The sequence below is a fragment of the Rhinatrema bivittatum genome, chromosome 2 (genome assembly GCF_901001135.1).
Source record: "Rhinatrema bivittatum chromosome 2, aRhiBiv1.1, whole genome shotgun sequence".
In the NCBI taxonomy this organism is placed as follows: domain Eukaryota; kingdom Metazoa; phylum Chordata; class Amphibia; order Gymnophiona; family Rhinatrematidae; genus Rhinatrema; species Rhinatrema bivittatum.
Window position 1 is genome coordinate 420,479,086 of NC_042616.1, and position 25,358 is coordinate 420,504,443.

General features: G+C 45.3%; 1 protein-coding gene across 1 annotated transcript in view; it reads left to right on the forward strand.

Annotated features, from left to right (window-relative positions):
* Positions 1-25,266, forward strand: part of NPTXR (neuronal pentraxin receptor) — a 95,534-nt gene extending 70,268 nt beyond the window's left edge. The window contains exons 2-5 of the mRNA XM_029590191.1: positions 1,005-1,237; positions 12,016-12,262; positions 15,725-15,904; positions 20,130-25,266. Coding sequence (XP_029446051.1) covers positions 1,005-1,237; positions 12,016-12,262; positions 15,725-15,904; positions 20,130-20,354 — 885 coding nt within the window. The 3' untranslated portion in view covers positions 20,355-25,266. The remainder of the gene's footprint in view (positions 1-1,004; positions 1,238-12,015; positions 12,263-15,724; positions 15,905-20,129) is intronic.
* The last annotated feature ends 92 nt before the right edge of the window (positions 25,267-25,358 follow it).

A 25,358-nucleotide genomic window follows, 5' to 3' on the forward strand; every position in this document is an offset into this window, starting at 1 on the left:
AGGAAGAAGTAAATCCCCGCGTGCCAGCGGGCCGCTAGCGTGCCGAGACGCGACCTGGGGGCGGTTCCGGAGGGCGCGGCCATGCCCCCGGACCGCCCCGGGCTGAAACCACGCCCCCAGGCCCGCCCCCGAAACACCGTGCAGATCCAACACGCCCCCGACACGCCCCCCTCGAAAAACCCCGGGACTTACGCGAGTCCCTTGGCTCTGCACGCGCCGGTAGGCCTATGGAACATAGGCGCACTGGCGAGCAAGGCTTTTAAAATCCGCCCCTTTGAAAATTGGCCCCAAAGTAGTCAAACCACTTTAAATAAAAACGTAAAACCCTGAACACAAAAATAAAGCCAAGGTGAAAAGTGGGTACTTGGTGTGACTGTATCTTTGTGCACACGAAAGATGAGAAGACAAAGTGATTAAAAGCCCTGATGGCTCTCTGAGTCTGTGTGGCTGCCAGGACCAATTGCTTTGCTGTGACTTTGGCACTCACCCGTCCCCGAAGCTGGCGCTCTAGGAGTCTGCCAGTCCTGCTCCCATGTCACCCAGCAAGCACAGGCTGGCACAGAAAAGCAATCAGAATCACCTGGGTGGCTACAGTAAGATGCTGAGAAGAGAGGGCTAAAAAAAACAAGCGATTGCATCTTTATTTTTTTAGTAAGGCTCTGAAGCTCTTACTGGCATAGTTACATTCAGACATAAGAATCTTAGAAGTTTCATGTAATATTTTTAAACTTATGCTCTTTTTGCTGATGACTTTTGCTTGTTGGGGATTTTAAAGTTGATCCCAGTTTCAGTAAAACCTTCTTAAAAGTAATATTCATAGTTAAACTGAGACCTGGAAATCTGATCTGGCAATCAGTCCATTGCAACATCAAATACTCGTGTTCGTGTGTGTGTGTGTGTGTGTGTGTATTCGTGCATAGTCACTTTCACAGTTCTAACATATATATTTTTCCTTTCATGTATCTACATCTCTCCTTTTCTCCTGTGGCCTACCCTAAATGCAGCAAGAAATCCAGCAGCGGCTTCACAATGCCTCCTCCACTTCTTCCACTGCACATGTGGCTCGGGACTCACTGCATTCCAAAATGGAGGAGCTGGAGGGTGAGCTGCTAACCAAACTTCTGGAGCTGGAGAAGGAACGATCGTCCACTTCCAGTGACAGCAGCAAACAGCATCAGAGCATGGAGAAGGACCTGAATGTCCTCCAGAATCGCATTACTGAACTGGAGAAAGGTGAGCAATTCGGGGGGAGAGGGGGGGAGGAGAGAGCCAGAAGGTGCCGAAATGGAATAGGACTCAAGAGACGGGAACAGGAGGATGCCGAAGGCACTGGATCACTCCTCAGAACAAGGGCACAGATCTGACTCCCACTAGTATTACCAGCTGGAGAGAAGTGGGTTTGCCAAATATAGAACACATTAGAACGCTGTGGGTTTGACTTGTGACAAAATATTTTTGAGGCCTGAGTTTTGTCGTAGATGATGTTGGGGGGGGGGGGGGGGGAAAGCAGGGGGCATGCTAAGAGCAGGCTTTCCCAGGCTCTCTGTGCTCCCACAGCTTGATGGTGGTTGAACGTGCCCTCCACAGACCCAATGAGAACCGCAGACATTGGAAACAGGCTGACGTTTACACTGGCTGAAGAGGATTTGGCAACACTGGTTGCTTCTGTTTTTTTTCTTTTGGTCATAACATAAGCACCTATTCGGTATGTAACAACTCCCATTGTTTTCTGTGCACAGCATAATATCCCATAGGGGAAAACGTATATTTCTGTAAAAAAAAAACAAATTTCAATGCCTCCTGCTCTCGACTTACCACAAGGCCTTCTTGAGTGACCATGAGCAGGTTACCCCTTGTCTTCCTACTTGCCTGGTGCTGCACTTTCTTACACTGCTTCTCCCTGGCCTAAAGTAGAAATTCTAAGTAATTAGACATTTGAGCAGGTGCATTGTTATGAAACTATTCATAGCACGAAAAAAAGCCAAGTGGAGGCATCCTCCCGGATCTGTGTGGTTTCATATGGCTTCCTCCTCACCCACTCCCAAATGTCCAACTGTCAGTAGAACATTATGTTCTCTACTTTAAAAAAAAACAACATTTCATTTGTTCCTCTCTTCCTCATAAACCAGATGATTATGGGAATCTATCTAGATGTAAAATAAATCCCAGTGAGTCTAAAATCAGCGCCGTATGCATGGAGGGTCCAGTAAAGGCTAGTTTACGGAAGCACCGTCCATTGAAATAGACTCACAATACAAATTCAAGGGTGTCTGTCAGATAAAAGATGCCTCAACCAGTCTTGAACTTAGGACAGCTCAGTTCTGGGCTGGTGTTCTGAATCTGGAACCACAGAATGGCTCAGATGAACACAGGCTCAGAATATTAATAGCTTGGTACATGGTCCTGCCCATGAGGATCCAGACTGGCTCTCAAGGGAACTCAAAAGGCAAACTGAGATGCCAGAAAGGCATCCTGGCATTTGGGAGACGCAGAAGCCAAGAGAGAAGGTGGGATCCTGAAAGCAGATCAATTATTTCTGATATCTCTGTTTTTTTTTTGCAAGGTCCTGCTAAAGTATTAACTCTGTTCTGTGATAAGTCCTTTGATTTAAGTGTTTGTCAGAGAGCAGGATTACTGTGTGAACTGACCTGTACTGAGAAATGAACTGGAGTTAAGCTTGCCCCAAACTGTAACTGATGCTATTGAAGCTTAAGTCCTGTTATTATATGCCTGCAATTAATCAGTCAGGTCCTGACTGCGTTACAACAAATTTGTGATATAATAAACCATTATTGAAAGCATTCCTGAGTGGACTATAACTGCAGAAGCTTCCCACCTAACAGCGTCAATGGTATCAGGTTGTTGTTCTCTCGCCTAGTTTTGAGAGGCTGTATAATCTCTGTCATAAAATCTCAGTCCTAGAAGGACTAGGGGGCACTCCATGGGGTTAGCATATGGCACATTTAAAACTAATCTGAGAAAGTTCTTTTTCACTCAAAGCACAATTAAGCTCTGGAATTTGTTGCCAGAGGATGTGGTTAGTGCAGTTAGTGTATCTGGGTTCAAAAAAGGTTTGGATAAGTTCTTGGAGGAGAAGTCCATTAACTGCTATTAATCAATTTGACTTAGGGAATAGCCACTGCTATTACTGGCATCAGTAGCATGGGATCTTCTTGGTGTTTGGGTACTTGCCAGGTTCTTATGGCCTGGATTGGCCACTGTTGGAAACAGGATGCTGGGCTTGATGGACCCTTGACCTGACCCAGTTTGGCATGTTCTTATGTTCTTATTATCTGTCTTTGGGGAAGGCTCTAGAAGGTTGAGGAGCCTATCTGTCAGTTGGCTGGGGCCAATTCTCTACACTTATTTTTAGTGTTATCTATAATTGTACCTGGCTTTTTTTTTTTTTGCCTCATTTAATAACACTATATCAGATTTTATATGAAAATCTAAAAGAGCAGGAGTCAGTCTCAAGCTATTACAGCAGGCGAGGAACTGGGAAGGAGCAGGGCTTCAAGACTTTCATTTTCAGTATTTTAGCACAATGGTAGCACTGAATAACATTTGGGTCAATGGGAAGAGTGCTCTCACATGGGGAAATTAGATGATAAAGGAAAGACTTACTGGTTCTGGGACAGATATTCAGAAGTGGAGGGATTTTATGAGAAAATGGGAGGTAAGGCATTCCCCCCCCCCCCACCCTCGCTACTTCTGTTTTGGCATGTTTAGAGCTAACTATGGGGGAGGTATGAAGGAGCACGGATTTCTCTTCCCTGCTTACATGCAGTCAGCTATTTATAAGGTCATGTTCACTTGGGTCCAATTTCAAGAAACTTTAATTGGCAAGGTTTCCAACAGTTCACCTTTCTACAGCTATGTGTGCCTTCTCTCTGTTACAGGATATTCAACCGCAGCTGTCAAGGTCCCTAACAGCATTCAGGATGGTTGTTTTTAAGCTTGTCAAGTCGCAAGTAGTAGTTAAGTCATACATAAACAACTATTTGGCAGGAGTCTAGACCAAAATGGTTTGATAAAGGGGATAAGGATATCAAAAGAAGACTGAAGGAGACATTTTAAGGGAATTTGGACCTGCTTAACTTCAGTCAACATATGCAAACAACATGTGAGGGAGTATATAGGAAACTCCCCCAGAATATTTTTAAAAAACTGGCCACAGCTATCTGGCCCAGCCTTCCATAAGAACCAGTTTAGCAAGGGATTATAGTCCCAGGGCAGTGCCTTAACCAAGGGATAAGGAGTCAGGGCCCAGAAGGGTTAGGGAGGCCCAAGGAAGAAGGCAGGAAGCCATCATACAAGCAAACTACTTGAGGTCAATATTAAAAGTGCATTCAGGGCTATTTAGCCACATAAGTATAGCTTATGCAGTTAAGTGGCAACCGCTGAATATGCAGCCACGCACATCACTTATACAGCTAGAAAGTTAGCCACATAACTTGTGGGCATGTAGTGGGCAGATCGGGGCGGAGCGAGTTAGCCATACAAGTTATGCGGCTAACTACTGATATTTGGTCTTTAAGTTAGACAAACCATAGAGCAGGTCTAAACTTGGCCGGTTATAACTTATACGGCTAAGTGCAGATATATATACGTACATTCAGCAGCTTAGCCGTGCCGCTGAACGTACCTTGTAATTTAGCCAAATAAGTTATATATGACTAAGTTACTTAAATGGCCAACTTTGAATATTGACCTCCCTTGTGTTTAAGGACTATGAATTGTTATAAGATCTGCTAAGGTAAGCAGCCTTTTGTTCTGCCTTTTTCTGTTTTGTAAATAAAGTTTGTTTTGGGAAACAGCCAGAGTCTGCCTCCCTCTGTCTGCCTGGCTGTTTCCCACACTGTGGCTGCTCCTAGTTACCACACAGCAGTACAGAATGCCGTACAGATCATACTTTGCTCCTGTTACACTTAACGTCATTTGCCCAGCACAGGACAGTCTGTGCTGGAGGAATTATGGAGAGAGGGGTATCTTAGCACATACCCTTCACTCTTGTGACATGATAAAAGCTTTTTGAAAGTAACTGTGGGAAAGAGCCAGGTGATCACTGGTGTGCAGAATCCAGGAGATAGATGAACACTTAATTTGGACTCGACTCTGATAGTGGAGGGTCAGAATGCTCACATGACTTTGATTTCATAATTCATAAACTACTGCTAGTTGGGAGGGCAGAGTGGGGTAGAAGACGAGCTCTGCTAGCACAATGAAAGGTATCAATTCCCCTGTTTCAGGAGGACTGGGTGATGGAGGTGTGGACAATTATGGATATGGGTGTACTTATCTGCTAATATGAAGGGGAGAGCTAAAATCATGCAGCTCTCTTTAGATGGGCAGGAAGGGACATTTAAATATAAGCAGTTAATACAGAGACTTCTGTTCATAATGAGCCCTGAAATAGAGATAAGTGCTGGCTTTAATTTTTTAAAAGGTGCCTATAGGGTGCCTGGATGGTTTAAAAATGTATCTAAGTCTTGGTGGCTCTAAATTTGGTTTGTTTTTTTTTACATTTTCTCTAACTTTGTGGGTTAAATGCATTTGCATTGTAATGAAAGGGTCCTTTTGAAGGCCATGTATTTTTCAAGCAAAAAAATCTACCTGCCCATAAAGCAGGAGGACAGGACTGCACATCCCTTATACCTGTGGCAAGTTTCAAAGTGAAAAAAAAACGCCTACTTTTGCTTTGACAGCTGGTGCTGTGAATAAAATGTACGCGCTGGCTTTACCCCAATACAGACAGTTTGAAAACTGGCCCCACGTATTGATACTCAGTTTTTCTTCCCTCGTGATCTTTATGCTTTGACTCCTTGATTTATGGATCAGTGCGGACAAGGATGTAGAGGGATCCATTTCCTTAATGTTGCTATATTGTTTATTTCTGGTGCTTATTCTGTTGTTGCCGTTTGAGACACGACACAGCTATACTGTACAGACAGCTAAACTCTGATTTAGCTTCATCGAGAAAGGCAGGCTTGCTTCTTAACTTACAAAATATTTATTGAAAATAGGAATGAAAGAACTTACTGTAAGATGAAATGGAAGTAAGAATAACTGTCACAGCCTTGTTAAGACCAAACCTACAATAAACACTAATGCAATTTTCTTCCACTAGCCCTGGACTGCAGCATATTTTATAAGCAGGCAGACGAGCAAGATAACATGGCATCATTTATGTACTTAACATTTCAGTCCACTTCTTCCATGCTTGAAGTGCATAGCATTGATAAAAACATAAAACACAATACAAACGGGGGGTCATTTTTCAAAGCCATTTCCATGGGCTTTCCGATAATTGCCCTTCCCCACCCCCCACCACGTGTGAAAAAATGTATACATGTAGTGCCACCACCTGTATAACTTTATCCACAGTGAGAAGAGGCGTTCCCAAGGGGGGAGCAGGGGGGAGGGGCTTGAATTTACGTGTGTAGTTTTAATTTTCAAAAGAATGTGCATATTTTTCTCAGAAAAAAAAACCAAAAACTTCCTGCCCAAAACATCAGATGTACCCCCAGACTTTGCACCAATGCGGACAGTTCTACAAGTATCCCCTGGAGTATACAGAAATATAATTAAGGGTTCTTTGAGTATACAAAAAAAATCATTGTTTTCAGTGTTTTTACAGAACAGGCACTATTGCTTGGTACATTTTCCAGCTGAATTAAATATATATATTTGTGCAGCTGAGGAGTCAGCATGGAAAAGCTACAAAATTGGAGTGGAGTATTGACAAAAGGAAAGGGGAGGGGTGAGAGAGTGTTTTTCCAGTGTTGATGCAATAAAATCTATATATTTTTATTGCATCAGGGGAGTTTTATTGGTGTTTACTGGTTAAAAATTAAAATTAGAAGCACTATTTATAATACACAGTGAAGAAATAGGTGTAATGAGAATACTGATCCAGCTTGGCTCAGGATGAATGAAGACAGGACCTACCTGAGATTCATAACTGTGCTGAGATTTTCCATGAATACCAGCTGTGTCTGGTATTTGCTATTTGGAATACCCGCATATAATTTTTTTTAACAGTGCCCAGGATTATCACTGACAACTTGCAGTTCCCTGGGAACATACATACCCACTTTTTTCAACATACATACCCACTTTTGATTGGCTCAGGGGTAGAACATAAGATGCCCATTGTAACATTGGGTTTGATGGCTGAGACTATCAGGATTTGTGTCTAAGGCAGGGTTCTCAGCCAGTGTGGTATACCGCAGCATACTGGTGAAGAAAGTCAGTAGACTCACTGTGAAAAGTTTCCAGAGTGGGTAAAAAATACCTAGAACTAGGTTACTATGCAATGGCACCTGCATAGCTGAGAACATTTGCGTTCTGGTTGCCCTAAGATTGATGTAGACTGGCAGGGGGTGTCGCACACTCACTCACATACATACTCTTGCTCTCTCTCAGTCACAGACTCATGCGCGCGCGCGCACACACACACACACTCTCAGACACACAGTTACTCTCACACACACACACGCACTCTCAGACACACAGTTACTCTCACACAAACACACGAATTCTCTTCTGCTGTTGTGCTTTGCTCATGTTGTACTCAATCAGCGAGTGCTTCCACACATACCTTTCCCCAGCAGGCACTGCACAAGCATGGCATAAAAGTCTTGCACTGGCTCCCAGCCTGCAGCAGTCACCTTCCCTCCCATCCCTGCTCTCCTGGGCACTCACTGACTGCTCGCGGCTGATCTATTGAGCTCAGGCTGGTTGCACGCACCACTTGGACACTGCTGCTGCTTGTCTTTGCAAAACGATAACTGCCCATCCCACCTCTCTTGCAGCAGCGGGCGCACCTGACTCACCTCCTCCCTTCCTGAAACTAAGGTTGCTTTCCGATTCACCGTTCACAGTTTTTTCCCATTAGCTGCCAGGGTCCCACACACAGCCCTGCTAACTCTTGGCCCTTCCCACATATGATTGATCAGCATGAATGGATACAGCGGTAAAGAAGAAATACGCACATACACTTTCCTGCTTCCAGACAGGGATCCAATGGAAATTTTAGAACAATGAAAGAGTCACCATATTTATCACTAAAGTGTTTTAAAATAGCTAAACTAGCTCGCTGTTGCCTTTAGAGTGCTAAAATCGTACAAGTCTCCAAGTGCACTGGGAAAGTTCATCCCGTGCTATAGTGTTGGCAATTCCAGCAGGATCCTTCCCTCCAAGCCCCTCCTACTTCCCTGTACTAGACAGTGGTCCTGAATCTCCGGCTTCCTGCTCCAGTTCCCACAGCCGCAGGGCAGCACTGGAAAGGAGGGGAGACCAGGAGCAGGGAGCCCGCAGGGGCAGCAGTGAAAGGCAGGGAAGAGAAGAGCCTCTGCTCCCTGCTCCAGCCCCTCCCACTCCCATCCTGTTGCTGGGAGTACAGGGCTCTTCTCTTCTGGGCTGTGTCCACTGGAGCTGAGAGGGGAGGAGGGAATCACTGGGAGCCCCTGTCAGGCCAAAATAATTTGTGGAGTAAATGCTGAAAGGGATGAATGCCGGTGGCGAGAGAGGGGAAGCATGCCAAAGATGGGAAAGGTAAGGAAGGGTGTGAACATGGTATAGGCACGGCTGCTCCTGCTGGCCAGGGGTGGGGAGAAGATCGGAAATTGTAGGGAGTAGTTGCTAGTAAGAGTGGGTTTTTAGGCAGGATCTGAGTGAGCCACTTTAATGGGCCAATTCTGTAAAGCGTTCTGGGCCGTGTGCACTGTTTAACATGCGGTAGGCCGTGTGTTTTCGACACACATCTGTTACGCCTTATAATACACGTGGCCACACCCCCTGGAAACTAATAGCGCTCATCACATGCAAATACATGTTGATGAGGCTAGTAGTTAGTCACACAGGATGCCGAAAGTAAAACGTGCAGCCAATCTGCACATTTTATGCTCAGAAATTAACGCCTGCCATTTATGAGCTGCCCGAAAAAGTGTACAGAAAAGCAGAAATTACTGCTTTTCTGTACACCCTCCAACTTAATGTCCTAGCAATATTAAGTCAGAGGAACCAAAAATGTTTTTAAAACTTTTTTTTTAAATATATTTTTAAAAATGTGCCAGCCGGTCCGGTTAGGAGAATGGATGCCCAATTTTAATGGTGTCTGTTTTCCTAACTGATGGCTGTCAGTGGGTTCGGAAAACCGACGCTCCTAAATTGAGCATTGGTTTCCTGAACCCGCTGACAGAGCCACCTCTCCTGGGCCAAGGAAGTGCTAGGGGGGGTGTAATCGTCCCTAGTGCCTCCTTTTAGCACGACCCCTCATTTAAATACGGGATCGCGTGCCCAGGAGAGGTGGCTGGGTGCGAGTTGGGAGAGCGGGCGTTCAACATAGAACGCCAGTTCTCCCGCACTTCTTACAGAAATGGCCTGTAGGTGAGCAAAAGTCTCTGCCTCCTAAGAGTTTATGGAAGAAAACAGGTAGTGGGACTAAATAGGAGGAATCAGCAATTCTTTAATTACTCTGTGGTCAATATTCAAACAGCTGTTAAGTGGCCAAGATAAACGGCTAATTTTATCCAATGATCTTTAATGATATTTTCAGCTGAACCTAACTGGCTCAGTTTTCAGCTGAAAATTCACTTTATATAGCTGACTAAAACTTAGCTGGCTAGATTTAGACCACTCGGACACGACTGCCTGAACTTAACCAGCTAAGCTTAACCAGTTAAGCAAGAGCCAGATAACTCCTCTTTTGCCCCATGCAGAAAGAACTGGCAGCCCCACAGAAACCCCCCCACACACACACCTCACCCGCCCAATGCCCATGTAACCTGCAGGGTTGACAACTCCATTTCCCCCCATTTAAAAACAATCTGACTGGGGCCGACAGGCCACTGGAACATCTATTCCCCCACCCACCCAGAAGCCCAAAAGAACCTCCTCCTCCTCCACTCCTCTCCCCCGATTCTCCAAGCAGATCCGGGAAGGGGCTTAAGGTTTATCTCCTCCTGCCAAGCATTCACAACACTGCCAGAGGTTGCTAGAGCCTACCGGCACTTATTAGTCATTTATTCACTGCCCTGTCAAGAAAGGATCAGTCCCCGTTCAGAAGTACAATTTGACCATCTGGTGATATTTAGCTCACTAAATTTACTGGCAAGCCCGGTCAGTTTTAAAAAGCTTTCTGTAGCAATGTAAGTTCTTACTTAGCTGGCTGAATCCCTATGAACACTGAACTATCAACTGAGGTAAGAAACTACATACAGTAGAAAAAAACATCCCTAGAAAAACAGGGTTTTAGTCAAACTGCTACCACAATTATAAAGTAATGATTCTTTTTCTAATCTTAAAAACTGGTAAACCGGTTTAATGTTGATATTATCCAGTAGAGCCCAGATTTAAAGCAGTACCAAAAGGTAGGTTAAGAGAATACTTATCTAACTCACTAAAGCTGCAAGAATTAAGCCTCTGATCCACAAACAATCTATATAAGAAAACAGGGCCGAATCAAGACCAACTGATTCCCTAAGCACAGCTCCCTCGGCCCTTCCATCACTTAACCGATAACACATTAAGTCTCAATAATTGCTGAAGGTGAAATAAGAGATTAAAAACTTAGTTTTCTTCCAGGCCAGACCCCACAATTATATTAAATGTAATCTTTTTTTTAAATTGTATTTATTGAACATTAAATAGCAGTAAGAAATATTAGCAAATTATTTGCTTATAACTGGAGGGGGCAACAGAAAAATTGCAAATTTTCAACACTCTGTGGTACCCCCTTCCCTTGGTGCCTTATGTATGTGCTGATTTTGTTTATTGGTTAAGTCTAGGGCTGTAAGAAAAGCAGGAACTAGGGCGGGTGGGTGTGGGATAGGGTGAGAGGGCCTCATACTAAGAGTTTCCCCCTGCCTTTGAAAGCAGGTATTTCAGTGCTATAGGTTAATACACTTTTCAAAAAATACAAAATTTCAACCGAAAAAAAGACAAGAATGAAAGCACACAATACCAAAGCAGCAATCAGAACGTAATAATATTAGCTATTTGGGACAGATAATGGAGTGAATTTTCAAAAGCTCAGTTGTAACCTATGTGTGTAAAATAAGGAGCTGGTTGTGTACATTGGCTGAATGCACTTCCATGGATTTTCAGCCTCTGAAAACAACACTTACGCTCAGAATGTGCATACATTTGACCACATGAACAAGAGGGCATCCTGGGAGCATGTTATGAATCTACACTCCTAACTTTATTCTCCAAAAAGCATGCACATAACTGGCTTGTTGTCAATGTGCAGGACTTAACGCCATTCTGTTGAAACAAGTAAAGTTGTGCATGTACATTTAGTCACGGAAGAGCTTGGGAATCCAAACAAAAACTGTGCAAGTACTCTTGTGTTGAAAATCAGGGTGTCTTCCCTCTGCTTGTGAATATGCTTGTAACTTTGCAATTAGGCCTGCTACTGAAACGTCTCCTGACTGTCTTTATTAGGCAAACAAATGCTCAAAGATGCAAGGTTTTGAGATCTACTAAGATCTCTTCCTCAGGCCAAGTTTAGAAGTAACCTAGCAATTTGCATCTTTAAATATTTGTTTGCCTAATGAAAGCCTTGCCTCTTCCAGGCTGCTATATTGGGTTTTTCTATTAACTAATTTTTTTTAATTTTTTTTTTACAGACTAGCTTCATATTCTATGTCTGCATTTCAAATAAAGTCATAACTTGGTTTGAGCACCCAGGACTGGATGTACAGAGCATTCTTTCACATAAAACAAATAAGGGGAGAAACCTTCCAATTGGCACGTCTGGGTCATCATGTTAAAACAAAAAGTTCTATGAAAATATCAAGATGGCTGCCTGAATTTCTGCAGTGAATGGTTTCACATTTTAGACAGCAAAACTGTGCCATGTCACAAACCTTTGACACAAATGTTGGCCAAATTTGGAGCCTGGGTAGCATGGTCAAGTTACAGTGCAGATAGCTAACTGTAGGACTCTAGCTCTGAGGCAATCTAGTTGATAAGCACTTAATAACAGGCAGTATGTGTGTCTCTCTTTGTAGGTGTTCCACCATATGCGCTTCCCGATGGTTACAAGGTCACGTTCCCTGTGCGCACAAACTATATGTATGCCCGGATGAAGAAGACGCTGCCCCAGCTTTATGCTTTCACCATGTGCTTGTGGCTGAAATCCAAGGCCTCAAACGGCGTCGGGACCCCTTTCTCTTACTCAGTCACCGGTCAGCCAAATGAGATTGTGCTGCTGGAGTGGGGCCATAACCCCATGGAGCTGCTGATTAACGATAAGGTGAAGGAGGAGGTGGGGTGGGGAAAAAAGAGGAAACTCATGCGGAGGGGTGGGGTGGAGTAGAGTGGGGTAGGGCGAGGCGGCGGAGAGGAGAAAAGCACATATGGAAAGCATACTATATATATATATATATGTATATATCCCAAGCAAACACAGCAAATTAATGTTTTATGTTGGAGAATAGTTATAAAAATGCAATTAAAATGATCAGGTTCACCAAAAAATTGCCTGAATGAATTAACACAGCCTGAACACTGGCTATGCGGTCGCCTCATCCTAAACTTGAGAAGGGTATGTTGACAGAGATTTAGAAATTCCTCTCGGGAAAGATCACCGTTAGTATACTTTCAGCTTCCCCCCTTCCCCAGCATAAATGGTTTCAAACAGCGGCATCAGCCATGAGTGGGGCTTGGCTGGAGTCAGGCCCACCCGCTGCGTAGGCTGAAGAATAAGAGGCAGCGGATGCTGGGTGCAGCGTTGGGCTGCCAAGGAGCCGGAAGAAGGAGTGTCGATACGAACCGAGCCCTGTTCTTGCTAAGCTCTCCCTTCCCCCATCCATGTGCTGGTAGTCCCGACATCTAAAGCGGTAGCTGCTTTAACTGCTGGCACAGCTCTCTCCTTCCCCCCCTAACCCCACATTGTTCAATAACCTCCTGTTTGAACTGTACAAGGTTTCACAGATAGAGCCTCCCACCCCCACCCCCCACCGTTCAAATGGATGATGGTTGAACCGTGCAGGAGGGAGAGGCAGAGCACCGGTGGCCGGAGGAGCTGCTGCTTCAGATGCAGGGAATGCTGAGGCATGGAGGGGGGTGGGGGAAGGGGGAGAGGGGGTCAGTGGGGGACTGGGGAGAAGTGGAAGCGGGATATCAAGGGGTGTGAGATCTCAGGGATTAGGAAGGAAGTGGGGACCCGGGTGGACAATAGGGATTCAGGAATTGGGGAGAAGTGGAAGCTTAGGGATTGGGCAAGGAGGAAATGGAGATTCCTGGGAGAGTAGGAAGGTGCTGGGGGTGGGGGGTGGGGGGCAGTGGTGACTCAGGGTGCAGTGGTGAATTGGGTGGGAGAGTGGGGACTCGGAGATTAGATGCAGCTTGAGAAAGGATTGGGAACAGGGTGGGGGTTAGAGGGAGAACGGGGACCCAGGGAGTGAGGGATTAATGAGGACTCGGTGATGAGGTGTGGCTCAGAGTGAGAGTGAGAAGCTGAAGATTAGATAGGGCTTGAGGTAAAGAACAGAGATTCTGGGATTGGGGAGACAACAGGGACTTGGCAATTAGGTGTATGGTATGAATAGGGGTGTGTTAAACTAGGAGGGTATGGAATGGAAGGTTTAAAATGGAGCTTTGGAGGTCCAGTTGCCATAGTCTTGCCACCAGGAAGAATCAGAGTCAGGAGTTTTGCTCTGCTGCCTGAAGACAGCACTAGGTGATTGTCTCCAAACCTGTGGTGCTCTAGGCGGCCACCTAGTGCTTCCACTGGCCCTGCCTGCATGCCAAGATGAGGGAGTCTGCTAGTTTGTAGATTCTGTGTAGGGATCTGTACCAGTCCAGCTTGTTCTGTTTTCTGAATAGGAGGTATATTGGTGTTCTAGGGACTGCTGCAATATTTACTGTGCTACTGTTTCTTAAGCAGAGTCCTTCTTGTGCGAGTTCTGTGAGTTAGTGCTGTTATTAATTTATTTACAATTCTTTTAGACCATTTTCCTGGTCTTTAAAAGACTACCCAAAGCAGTGCTCACAGCAATAAAAATGACAATTTATGACATAATAAATGGTCACAATAAACATCAGACATAGCAAACAAAATAGTTTTCCAACTCAGCGATAAATTATTCACCCACTCAAACCCCCCCTGCCACACCTTGATAGCTTCATACAGCCAACCCCACTTCACCAATAACCAGCTAAACATCCAGGTTACAGAAAACACCATCAGAGCCTGACCTGTCTTCCCTTTCCTCATCTTAAGAGATTGTGGGCTCAAGAGCCAGCCAGACCTTTGTCTTCTTTCAAAGAGCCAAGTGATTCAATTATTGCCTGCTCTCGGAAGGGAGCCTGTCCCATAGTGAAGGAGCCACTATGAGAGAACCTCTTGCCCTCATCCATGCACTTTGTACATCGTTAAAGGAAGGGATTACGCTTTACTAGAGTGTCATGTATGTGTGCAGGGATGTACCAGTCCAATTTTTGCTTTAAATAAAGGTGGCCACTGCCCCTCAATACCCGAAATGGTCTGGTAGGTTTGGTATGGCATGATGTGGTTTGATTATGGATGTACGGTAGGTCCTGAGTGACAATTTTGCAGGGTTTTGTGTCGTGTCACATCACAGAGTGCCTGGCAGGGGAGGGAATATGTGTTGTGGTTACTGCAGTGACACCCAGAATTTGAATATTCCATTTACGAGCTTTATATTTAAAAATATGATGTGTTATGATAGGAGCATTCTTAGGGGTGGTGGGAGAAGAGAGGGGAATCATGACAGGTTCTGTTATCGAAATTTTGGCAGAGCCTTATGGGATGGAGCCCTGAGTCCTTCAAGTACCTAGCAACATCTCTGGGAAGACTTGAGAGTATGATTAGTTATTAAGACAAGAGGACAGCTGGAAGAGGGGTTTGAGAAAGAAACTGTTGGGGACAAGGTAGGGCAGTGGGTGGTCTAAAGCATAGGAGCCAACTTTTTTAAAAGATCGGGGGTTGCTAAACTCAGTAAAAATGACCTCTCCCTGCACACTGTGAAGGAGTTTGCTTGATATTGGGGGGTGCTCAAGGGCTCACTCCACTCACAGAGCTGGCACCTGTGGTTGAAAGAGAGACAGAGACTACTGGGGACAGGGTGGGGTGTGGAGGATGAGAGAGAGACTGCTCGGGACGGGGGGGGGGGGGGGGGGGGGGGGGGGTAGGGATGAGAGGGAATGCCGAAGACAAAGAGGTAGAAGGAGTGATACTGCTGAGGCCAGGATGTGGCATGGGGGATGAGCCCATTCTCAGCAGTCTCTTTCTCTCTCAGTGCCCCATCAGTATCTCTCTCTCTCATCCTGGGGATGCGGGGCATTGCGTGAGAAACAGAGAATGTCAATAAGAGTATAACTAACACCTGCATGCTGACTGCCTACCTGCCAGAACATCAGTTCTGGCTATGCCACTGGTTTCAAATAATTCACCAATCAAAGCAGGTGAGGTACAATTGCTTTAATCTAGATTTTAGTGGGCAGGAAGCCCTTCCCAGAACATTCTAGGATATGCATTCCTTTGTCTTAAATAATAAAAGCAGGAACTACTGAAAGTTCCCCAAATATTTTGGGAAGTGAGTTAGGACTTGTAGCACTATTTCCTCAGAGGGTCTAAAAATCCCAGAACCCCTTTGACAGAGCGATGTAAGCTGGGGCTTTCCAGAGAATGATCCTTGTTCGTTCAAATCTTCCTGGCCTTATGTGGGTTGTTGTCTGCGGGTCGTTTTAGATCACCCAGCTCCCACTGAGCCTCAAGGATGGTCAGTGGCATCACATCTGCATCTCCTGGACCACACGTGATGGAATCTGGGCGGCTTTCCAGGATGGCGAGAAGCGGGGCTCCAGTGAAAACCTCTCCGCATGGCACCCCATCAAATCAAGCGGCGTAATCATACTGGGCCAGGAGCAGGTAAAACCCCCTCTAAATATTTCATCTTTACAGAGAATGAGCAATAAATCCCAAAGAAATGGTGCCACATAACCCCTCCCTAATACCTGAAGCCAGAGGATGTCCCTGGGGTTGACCCTCCCACAGAAGGAAGACTGATTTCCCAGCTCTGTATAAAGTCTGGTAGTGCAATGCAGATGTCAGAGCAGAGAACTGTGTGTTTGAGATTCCATTTCAGGTCCCCTATGCATAACATAACATAACCACTCATTGTGGGTCCTTCAAAAAGTCATTTAGGAGAGCGCTAATACTTAAAGCTAAAGGATTTTAGCATGCATGTGGTAAAAATATAATGTGTGCATTAATACTATACTACTATATTCACACTCATATATACTGCCTTATTCTACAGGCAGGCGAGCAATTTACATCATATAGACAACAATACAAATCCCTTCTATAGGATCTCGCACTTCCCTACTCCCATAAGGGAAGGAATGGGCCACATCAGGTGGTTAACATAGACGAGGTGAAGTGGCCCAGTGGTTAGAGCAGCAGGCTAAGAGCCAAGAAAGCCATGGTTCAAATCCTGCTTCTCCCACTGATGTTCCTTGTGACCTTGAGCCAGTCACTTCATTCTCCATTACCTCAGGTACAAAGTAAGGGGAGGGCTCAATGATGAAGCTGCATTAGAGCTTTAGCATGCAGTGAACAGTGTCTGCCACGAGGTATTATATCTCATATACTGCAAGTTGTCTTCCCTTAAGAAAGCTGGTGGGTATTAAAATGAGGTGATGTGCATAAATATAAATGCAAATCAAATCAAATGATGTGCCTTGCCTCAAAAGCTGCATTCTTTGATGGAAATTTAGCTACACCTCAAGTGGCATAGCTAACTTTTCCCAGAAACATCAGCATCCCAGTGTTCTTGGGCTGAGGCCTTAAAGGGGCTGGTGTAGCCCCTGGTGCACCCCTCCCCAGAGTCGTAAAATCAGTGGGAGGGGGGGGCTTATTGAGACCCCCACTCCATCCCAACCCCCCTGACATAGCCAAACTTTCAAAATGTGAAAAAAAAAAAGGTCTGGAAGCTAGGTCACCCCCCCCTTTTGTATACAAAAATACAGGTCCCATCCCCTTTCGAGTCCCAGCTGGTGCCCTCACTCGAATGCCCTGTGGTCTACTGTAGAACAGTGGTCCCCAACCCTGTCCTGGGGGCCCACCAGCCAGTCAGGTTTTCAGGATATCCACAATGAATATGCATGAGAGAAAATTTGCATGCACTGCCTCCATGACATGCAAATTTTCTCTCATGCATATTCATTGTGGATATCCTGAAAACCCGACTGGCTGGTGGGCCCCCAGGACAGGGTTGGGGACCACTGCTGTAGAAGACCACAGGACCCCCTGTGATCAGGGGCTAACTCCATATCTAAAATGGCACGGGAAGGCCTCAAGTGCTCCTTTGCCCCTATCATGCAGGTAACTGTAACACACTAATTTGAGTGCATGCCTGCTGTCGTCTGACCCCACTTTAGCGTGCATGCTAGACAGTTGGTGCCTGACGTGCTGCTTTTAGCAGGTGTTAAACAGTATTAATGTGCATTCTACACTTCAGTGCAGAGGCCTCTTAGAGGTGCATTTTCAAAAGCTCAACTGCAAAAGGGCCCACAAACGTCCCTTTGAAAAATTAGCCACAGATATAGTTTGTCTGCTTAGCTTGCGGAGGAAAAGGCTAAGAAAGTCATACCGGTAAGGGAGGGGGCAATTCAGCAATAGCACCCAGAGTGTTTGGGGGGCTGACACCCCCCCCCCAATACTCTCCCCAAACTGGGCCTATGAAATTACCCTTTCCATGCTTAAGTTCCGACTTGGTTTGAATTCACAAAATGACTCTCTATTCAAACCCGATTTATGCGGGTGTCTTGTGTTTGGAAATCGGGTTGTTCTCGGTGTGCTTAAGAGTACCCATGGAAGACTGCAGTTAGGAATGCTACTAAAAAGGTACCCTTCAACATCCCAGGGCTCGAAATGTACACTCTACAAATCGTCGGACTTGTTTGGTGCTGGGTGAAATGAAGGCACTATACAGGAAGTCAGTTTTATTATCCGCCCCTGTGGTGTAAATACCATTGCTCCCATCCCACCACTGCAAATAGCTGCTGTTGTTAGCAGTGGTTCATTTGTAGGGTTTCTCATTCTGTGGGGTTCTTTTTTTCCTCTTCTCTGCCCGATACAAGTGCCACCAGCAGCTGCAGCAGAAGAGTGGTTTTCCATCGTTCATAAGCAGGCTGAATTAGCCATGGTGTATGGGTGATGTCATCAGGGTGGCACCAGGCGGACACAAATCTCACCCCATATAGTATGGCTAATTCATCCTGCTATCGGTGGAAAACACCATTTACGGTAATCAAACTTGCTTTACCAGATGTTCAAGATAAACCTGCTCCTCCGATATCCCTCCACCCCCCCCCCACCCCCCCATTTAATTTCTGTGAAAATCGAGGTTTTCAGAATTTCAGTTCCAAAACCCCTGAAATCACTCTGCTGCTGCAGCGGTAGCTGGCAACAAGCAGAGTCAGTGCTGCCAGGAACAGGGACCCTCGGTTGGATGCTGACAAGAGGAAAAAGATGAACTGCATAAACCAAATGTTGTGGTTATGTGTGTTTGGTGGATCCTTGGGTGCTGTGGAGGTGACCACGCCCACGGGGAGGAGCCCCGTGAGGAGCCACAGCACTGGGCTAGACTCATACTACACAACTACAAGAGTTCTTTTATTAAACAGCTTGAAGAGAACCACCAGAGGTGCCAGTAGTGAGGCAGTCTCGTAGTTGCAGTCTCAGGGACCCCGGCAGAGGGAGCCCTTCTCTCCTTGATGACGTCAGGAGGTTCCGCAGCAGGTCTCCCAGCGAGGAGATACTGTGGATGAGATAGACTGAGAGTTAAGAGTACTCACTAGGTGTTTGCTGTTGATATGCAATTCCACCAGATCTGTTGTAGAAGGTACAGGCACCGAGGCAGGGAGAGCAGGCCCTCGAGGAGCGAGCACCTGAAATAAAGCAGAGGGCCCCTGAGGAGCGGGTACCCAGGTTAGCATGTACCCCGAAGGGCAGAAAGAGAGAGAGAGCTTCCTGCGGCAGCACAGAAGCGGCAGAGTAGCGTAGACAAAAACAGATTCGAGTCCTTGCTAACTCAACGAGCTAGCAAATTAGTGAAGGTAATATACCCGGATGGCGTGACGTCATCATGAGGGAATGCCCTCGAGGTTCGCGCCAAGGGTGGTACAAAGATGTGGGTTGCGCGCACGCACCCTAGTAGGTACCTGGGAGGAGCAATGGCGGGAGGCTGCACCATAGCCATTCCGGGGGCACCACAGAGGTCGGCTTGTAGACATGGCGATAGCCATCTTGCCCAGGTAAGCGGGAGGAGCCGTGAATAAGGTGAGGCAAATGGGGCAAAGCCGTCTAGGACCAATGGACGCAACACCAAAAGCCCCATTTGCGCAGTGCTTTTATCAGGTGGGCCGCACAGAAGCTGATATCCAAAGGAGTTGTCCAGGGAGCTTCAAGAATCAAATTTACCACTCTGCCCCTGACAGCATTTTACCCACCCACGTGGTGTGATCTTTAACCCAGGTAACATTTTGCTGGTTAAAAGAAAAGGAAGACAGGTGGAGGGTGTTCTGTAGTGGGGTTTAAGTTTAACCGGGTGGCACTAATACTGAACTCTACCTGACGCACCCAGGTAAAGTGGTTGGACAAAATGCAATCCTAAGATTACCATGGGTAATGTATGGGAAGTATATTCAGTGGCGGACTTACCCGGGTAACTTCCTGCTCGCCACCCCGCTGAAATTTGACCTACAAAAGGAATCTTCTAAACCGAACTAGGTTGTTTCTGTGGATGGGATATTAGCAGGTACCAGATTGAACATCTGGGACTGGCATTTAACTGTGTCACTAGAATGAATCTCTCTCTTGAAACTCTCATGAAAAGTATCATGGGGCCTTTTTTATGTACAAGTAGACAAGCCTTTGGCTTAAAAGTAGATCTGTAAGATCCAGCAGCGCTGTGCCCCTCCTAATGCCTTGCTGGGACACTGAGTCAGAGTTCTTTATAATTAGGTACAGTAAAGTTTCTGTCACATAAATCAACATTAACTCGATCCCAAACCTTTCCCTCCTCACCCCTCCATTTCTTTTGTTGTCTATCTTTCTTCTCCCTCACCTCTGTCTCACTAATGCACAGGACGTAGTAGGCGGCCGATTTGATGCCACCCAGGCCTTCGTAGGCGAAATCGCTCAGCTGAACATGTGGGATCGCATCCTGACGCCTGCCGAAATCCTCGGCATCGCCAACTGCACCAACACCCTGTCCGGCAACATGATCCAGTGGGACGACAAGCAGGTGGAGGTCTTCGGGGGAGCCAGCAAGCGGCCATTCAAGAGCTGCGAGGAGCGGTCAAAGCCGTGAGCGAAAGGGAGCGGTCAGCTACATGACAGGGTCGCAGCAGGGACCTTCTTGCCCCCATTTAGACCCACTCGCCTTCCAGACCTTGCAACGAAGCTGTGACTGATGTATCACTTTAGCTTTTGTTTGCTTCGTGTTATGCAGCTAAGTAACCACTTTGGACAACAATGTAAAAGGACCACTGCCGAGTCCAGTTTACGAGAAAACAAATGGGGTATTTTTCATCACAACTTGATATTTATCACCTGGTGAAGCTGTCCTTGATGCTTTTTACTGCTTTCCCCTCTGGTCTTCCTCCAGGCAAATTGTCCATAACAGTATTTTGGGTGGCAGAATGTAATGGGGGCATTGTTTGAGGGGGTCGCAAGCAGGTCTGATTTTCAGCAAAACTATATCAATTGACCAAAAACTAGAGCCACAGAAAGCACAGAAAGATAAATTTCATAAATGTTCACTATGAATAGCCCATAATCCAAATCTGTTTGTGGTCTAGAGTTTGACCCCTGCCCTAACGCCACAGTAGCAGCTGTCATTTAAAGACATTACTGTGGTGAAGGCCACAGCGAGCCAGCACTTCTGTCACTTCAAATAACTGTTATATTATATATATATATGTGTATGTTACTCACATTTTCTTTCAAACTAGACTTGACAGTGTCCTTTTATCCAGATAGGAGCGTGTGCTACAGGGGAATTTGTCAATCATTAATTTACTGTGGCATGCACACACATTGATTGGTTTGCCACTGAGAGTTTATATATTGAGGCGGCACTGCATTCGCACCACAGACAAGTGCAGTACCGAAAGAGTGATGTTTCATGGGCAGCGGTGAAGAGATGCAGATTCATTACTTCTCTTCCTTGGCAACCAGCTGTTGTCCTATTGGATTCCCCACAAGTCACTGAGGTTGGAATATTATGCCCAAAAAGGAGATATTTATTTCTTAACTTGGGTGACTTTTGCAAATCCTCAAGGATAAATGAACTGGCTGCTGTTGCTGCAAAATTAGTCATAATTTTCTGGTTATATTAAAACCTCAACTCTGTCTTAAAGCAGCAGTACTAACTAGGTTCCTGAAGGTATCACATCATCTGTTCCTTGATGCTCTCTTTTAGTCCTTTTTGATTACGTTCCCCCCTTTTTTTTTTTTGGTCCTAACCTATTCATTAATTTCTTATAACTATATACCCTTGTGGAGTAAAATATTTGCACATCTTATCAAAGCCATATCCCTGGATCTTTTTAAGCTCTTCTTCCCTTGAGCAACTCTTGAGTTCTCTGTTCTGTATCCTTATGTCAGATGTGATTGATGCCGGCATGCAGGTTTACTAGCTGACTCTGTTTTTATCCCCAATAGGCTGATTCAGTCCTGGCTTTGCCCATGGGGCATGCATGGAGATATAGTTCTGATTTTCCTTAATAAAATAAATAAATAAAAAGAGCAGAACTGCAACTCCATGCAGGCATTATGTAAAATCAAGACTGGGGGAAGATAGGAACAGAGGCAGCTGTCAAGCCTACATGCATGGGATACATGATAAGGATAAGCAGCTGTCATTGGTGGGAATGGCTAAGCAGAATAAAAAGGGGGCATCTTCATGATTTTCTTCTTTTTAATCGTCAATTTAATTATCTTAAACAAAAGAACAATTTTCCTAGGACTGCTGCTTTAACTTTGGCCGATGTCTTCGCTCAGATGTACAATCTGATATACCAATGCCCTATGCAGGGGTTTTCTTTTATAGGCCACTATTCACAGGAAGTGACATCAGAATTAAATTAGACAGAAAAGGAACTCTAGCTTCACATATAATGGCCCACTGTGGTAATTAATATTTTTATTTATATAGTGCTACATGGTGTATGCAGAGCCTCTTGGGAGAGGGATTCATACGTCCTTCCCAAAATGTTTTATTTAATTGGTTAAAGCCTGCAGGAATCCGGGCCTCTGTGCCACCAACAAGCTATTTATGTGGGTTTCTGAGTTGTTAACCGCTGGGATGCTTCAGTAGCTGGTGGTATATCAAATAAATAATAATAATTCATAAGAAAAGCAGGAACTGGGGTGGGTGAGGAGGCTTAGAACACAACCAGTAACAAAAGCTCAGACTCCCATCTTATAATACACAGCCTCTAGCAAATTAACACTTCAATAAGAGCAAGGTATGCAATCACGCTCCCTCTGTGACTTGTGTGGCTTTTAAAATGGTTTTTGGCCGTTTATTCAGCTTCTGTGCTCCCTCCAGCTTTAACACACAGGCAGAAAACCGATTCAGGGCAGGGGTTCTCAATCCCCCCAGCCAGTCAGGTTTTCAGGATATCCATAATGAATATGCAGGAAATACATTTGCAATCCCTGCATCCCCTGCACGCAGATTTATTTCATGCATATTCATCTTTGTGGATATCCTGCAACTCTGCCTGGCCGGGTGTGTCCCGAGGACTGGGGAGAGAACCCCTGATTTAGGTACAACAAAAGATCCTTGTGCTGTTTGCTTCAAATAAAACCTATTTTCTTAGGTCCAGATTGAAAATTCAGTTGTCAGCATAGAAAAATAACATATTTTTTCAGAGATTAGGAATATAAATGCTGTTTTCAGTTTTCTCTAGAAAGAAATCAGAGTTCATATATATTTTCTGTCATGAAATCTCAGGGGCAATGTAGAAGGGTTGAGCTGTTCTGTGACATGTCTGCCAAGAGCTAGGAGTGACTTTACAGAGAGGTTCTTTCATCTCTGGGAAACTTAAGTATCCTTTTTTTTTGGCCAGATTTTGTGTTTGTCTGGCTCAGTAACATACTGATGGCATTCCCTGTGGAAAATCAAAGAGCAGTAAAGGTAACGAGGCCAATGCTTCTGCTTTCAGCTGCTAAAGATGAAGTTTAAAATCTGCTTCTTCTGTCTCCTCCCCCGACAGAAACAAAGGGAAACTAAAAATAACAAAGGTTATCTTCCCTCAAGATAGTTACTACACCCCAGCAGCCACTATGTTATGCCACCTGACAATGCATCCCTTTTTCCCTCTTGACATGTCGCCGTGCTGACAGCATGACATTTTTTTTTTCCTGGGAGGATTCTTAGGATAATATAGTATATCCCGGTAATCTGTTATCATAGTCTGCTAATGTGCATCCTGCAGGTGTTTTCACCTTCTGATAACATGACCATATCCTACCAATCTGCCATTATCACGTTCACTTGATGAGATCATATCACATGCAGATAATGTGATCATGTCTGAAAAACATAGTGCTATGACATCCAAATAATGGGCAGTCACAAGCTGATCGCATCCCATCTGGAAAAGTCAACATAACTTTGTTTCCCTGTAGGTTCTGATGAAAGGATCAGACAATTGGATGCCTTCATCTGTACCTTTTGTGACCTCATAAGAGGGATGTGATTGTACCTCAATCCCATTTCAGAGACTTAGAAGCAATTGCTGAATTCCCTTCTTTCAGCTGACATATACAAGTCATTTACTGATGGGGGTAGGAAGCTCTTTCCTTGGATTGCATATCCGGACTACTGGATCTTTGCAGATCCTCTCCTCTAGTCCCATACTATGCCAGCAAATCCTCCTTTTCTTCTCCCACCCCCATCCCATTTTCATGTTGCGTGTATCATTGTGGCAATTGTAGGGTTAAGTCCTTTGTTTCCCTTGTTTCCCTGCCTTCCCATTTGCCCATTGTGACATCTGGTATGGCTAGGCCCCTGTCCAGATGCCAACACAAGGAGCTTAGCATTGGAAACCAGCTAGAAAGCCTGAGATCATCCTAGCAAAACCTCTACCCTCTCCCAAGCCTGCTTTCCCCCCCGGCCTTCCCTTCTTTGGGGGATATATATTCCCCCTCTCCCCACCCAGAAGTGGTGGTGGTGGTGGTGGTGGTGGTGGGAGGGGGTGGATGGGTTTCACTGTTGGGCTGACCTATGTACGCAGCAACCTCTTTAAAAAGAGCGTGGAAACTATTTTGTGCCACTTTATTCTGCTCCTCTTCTCCCACGAGAATATCCTGGTACCTGTTAATACTTTGATATTCGAACCGATTCACCACAATAACAATAGTCTGTGACCTGGGGACACCGCATCCGATGACAACCGCTGCAAGCACGTGGCATAAAGTCAAAATGCTTGCGCATACATCCAAAACAAAATGCTGCACGCGGCTTCCGAAAGAAAGGCAGGGAGGTCTTGCAAGCACACCCGTGTTTCCTAAGCCAGAACCGGCTGGTGGACACCCCCCCTTAGCAAAGGGTGTAGGCAAAACCAGGAGTAGATTTAATGGGAAAAAAATATTTCAAAGCAGAGCACAAGCCCAAAAGGATGCGATATGGGTAGGAATAAGGTGGCACAGAAACGAAGAAGAACTGTTTCTCATCACCCAGGACAGACGGCAGCAAGCAATGTGGCAGTGGCGTGACATGATTTCCAGTTCCTCCTTCATCCTCCAGCGCTGTGCATGTCTGGGGAACTTGTTCCATTTTTCCCACTGAAGGGCCACGCTCCAGCCTTAGCATTTAGACAGTTGCGCACCCGACTGACTCCCCCACTTTTTCACAGACATGACAGGGAAAGGTCGGGGGAGGGGGAACCACATGTGGGAGTTCCCAGACCATCTGTGTTTGCACAGTGACTTTGTAAATGGAAATATTGCTCACAGCTAGCACTCTCTCTCTCTCTCTCTTGCTCCCAACTCTTTCTCTCCCTCCTCCATTTTCCTCTTCCTCTTTATGGCCTTCTGTGATTCACCCTTCCTCTTGCCCATCTCAGCTCTCTGTCACTCTCCCTTTTTTCCAATCTGTGGCTTGATCTTCAGAGCACTATTTTTCTCTGTGGCTTTTTGTACATCTGTGAATTCAATGTGTCTTTTTTTTTTTTTTGTAAATCTTGAATGTGGAAAATAAAGATGATATTGTGTTTGATTTTTGGAAAAAGAATGCTTTGGGTGTTTTTTTTTTTATTATTCTTTTCCTTCTGGTTTCAGGTTAGTATGAGTCTCCATGCCG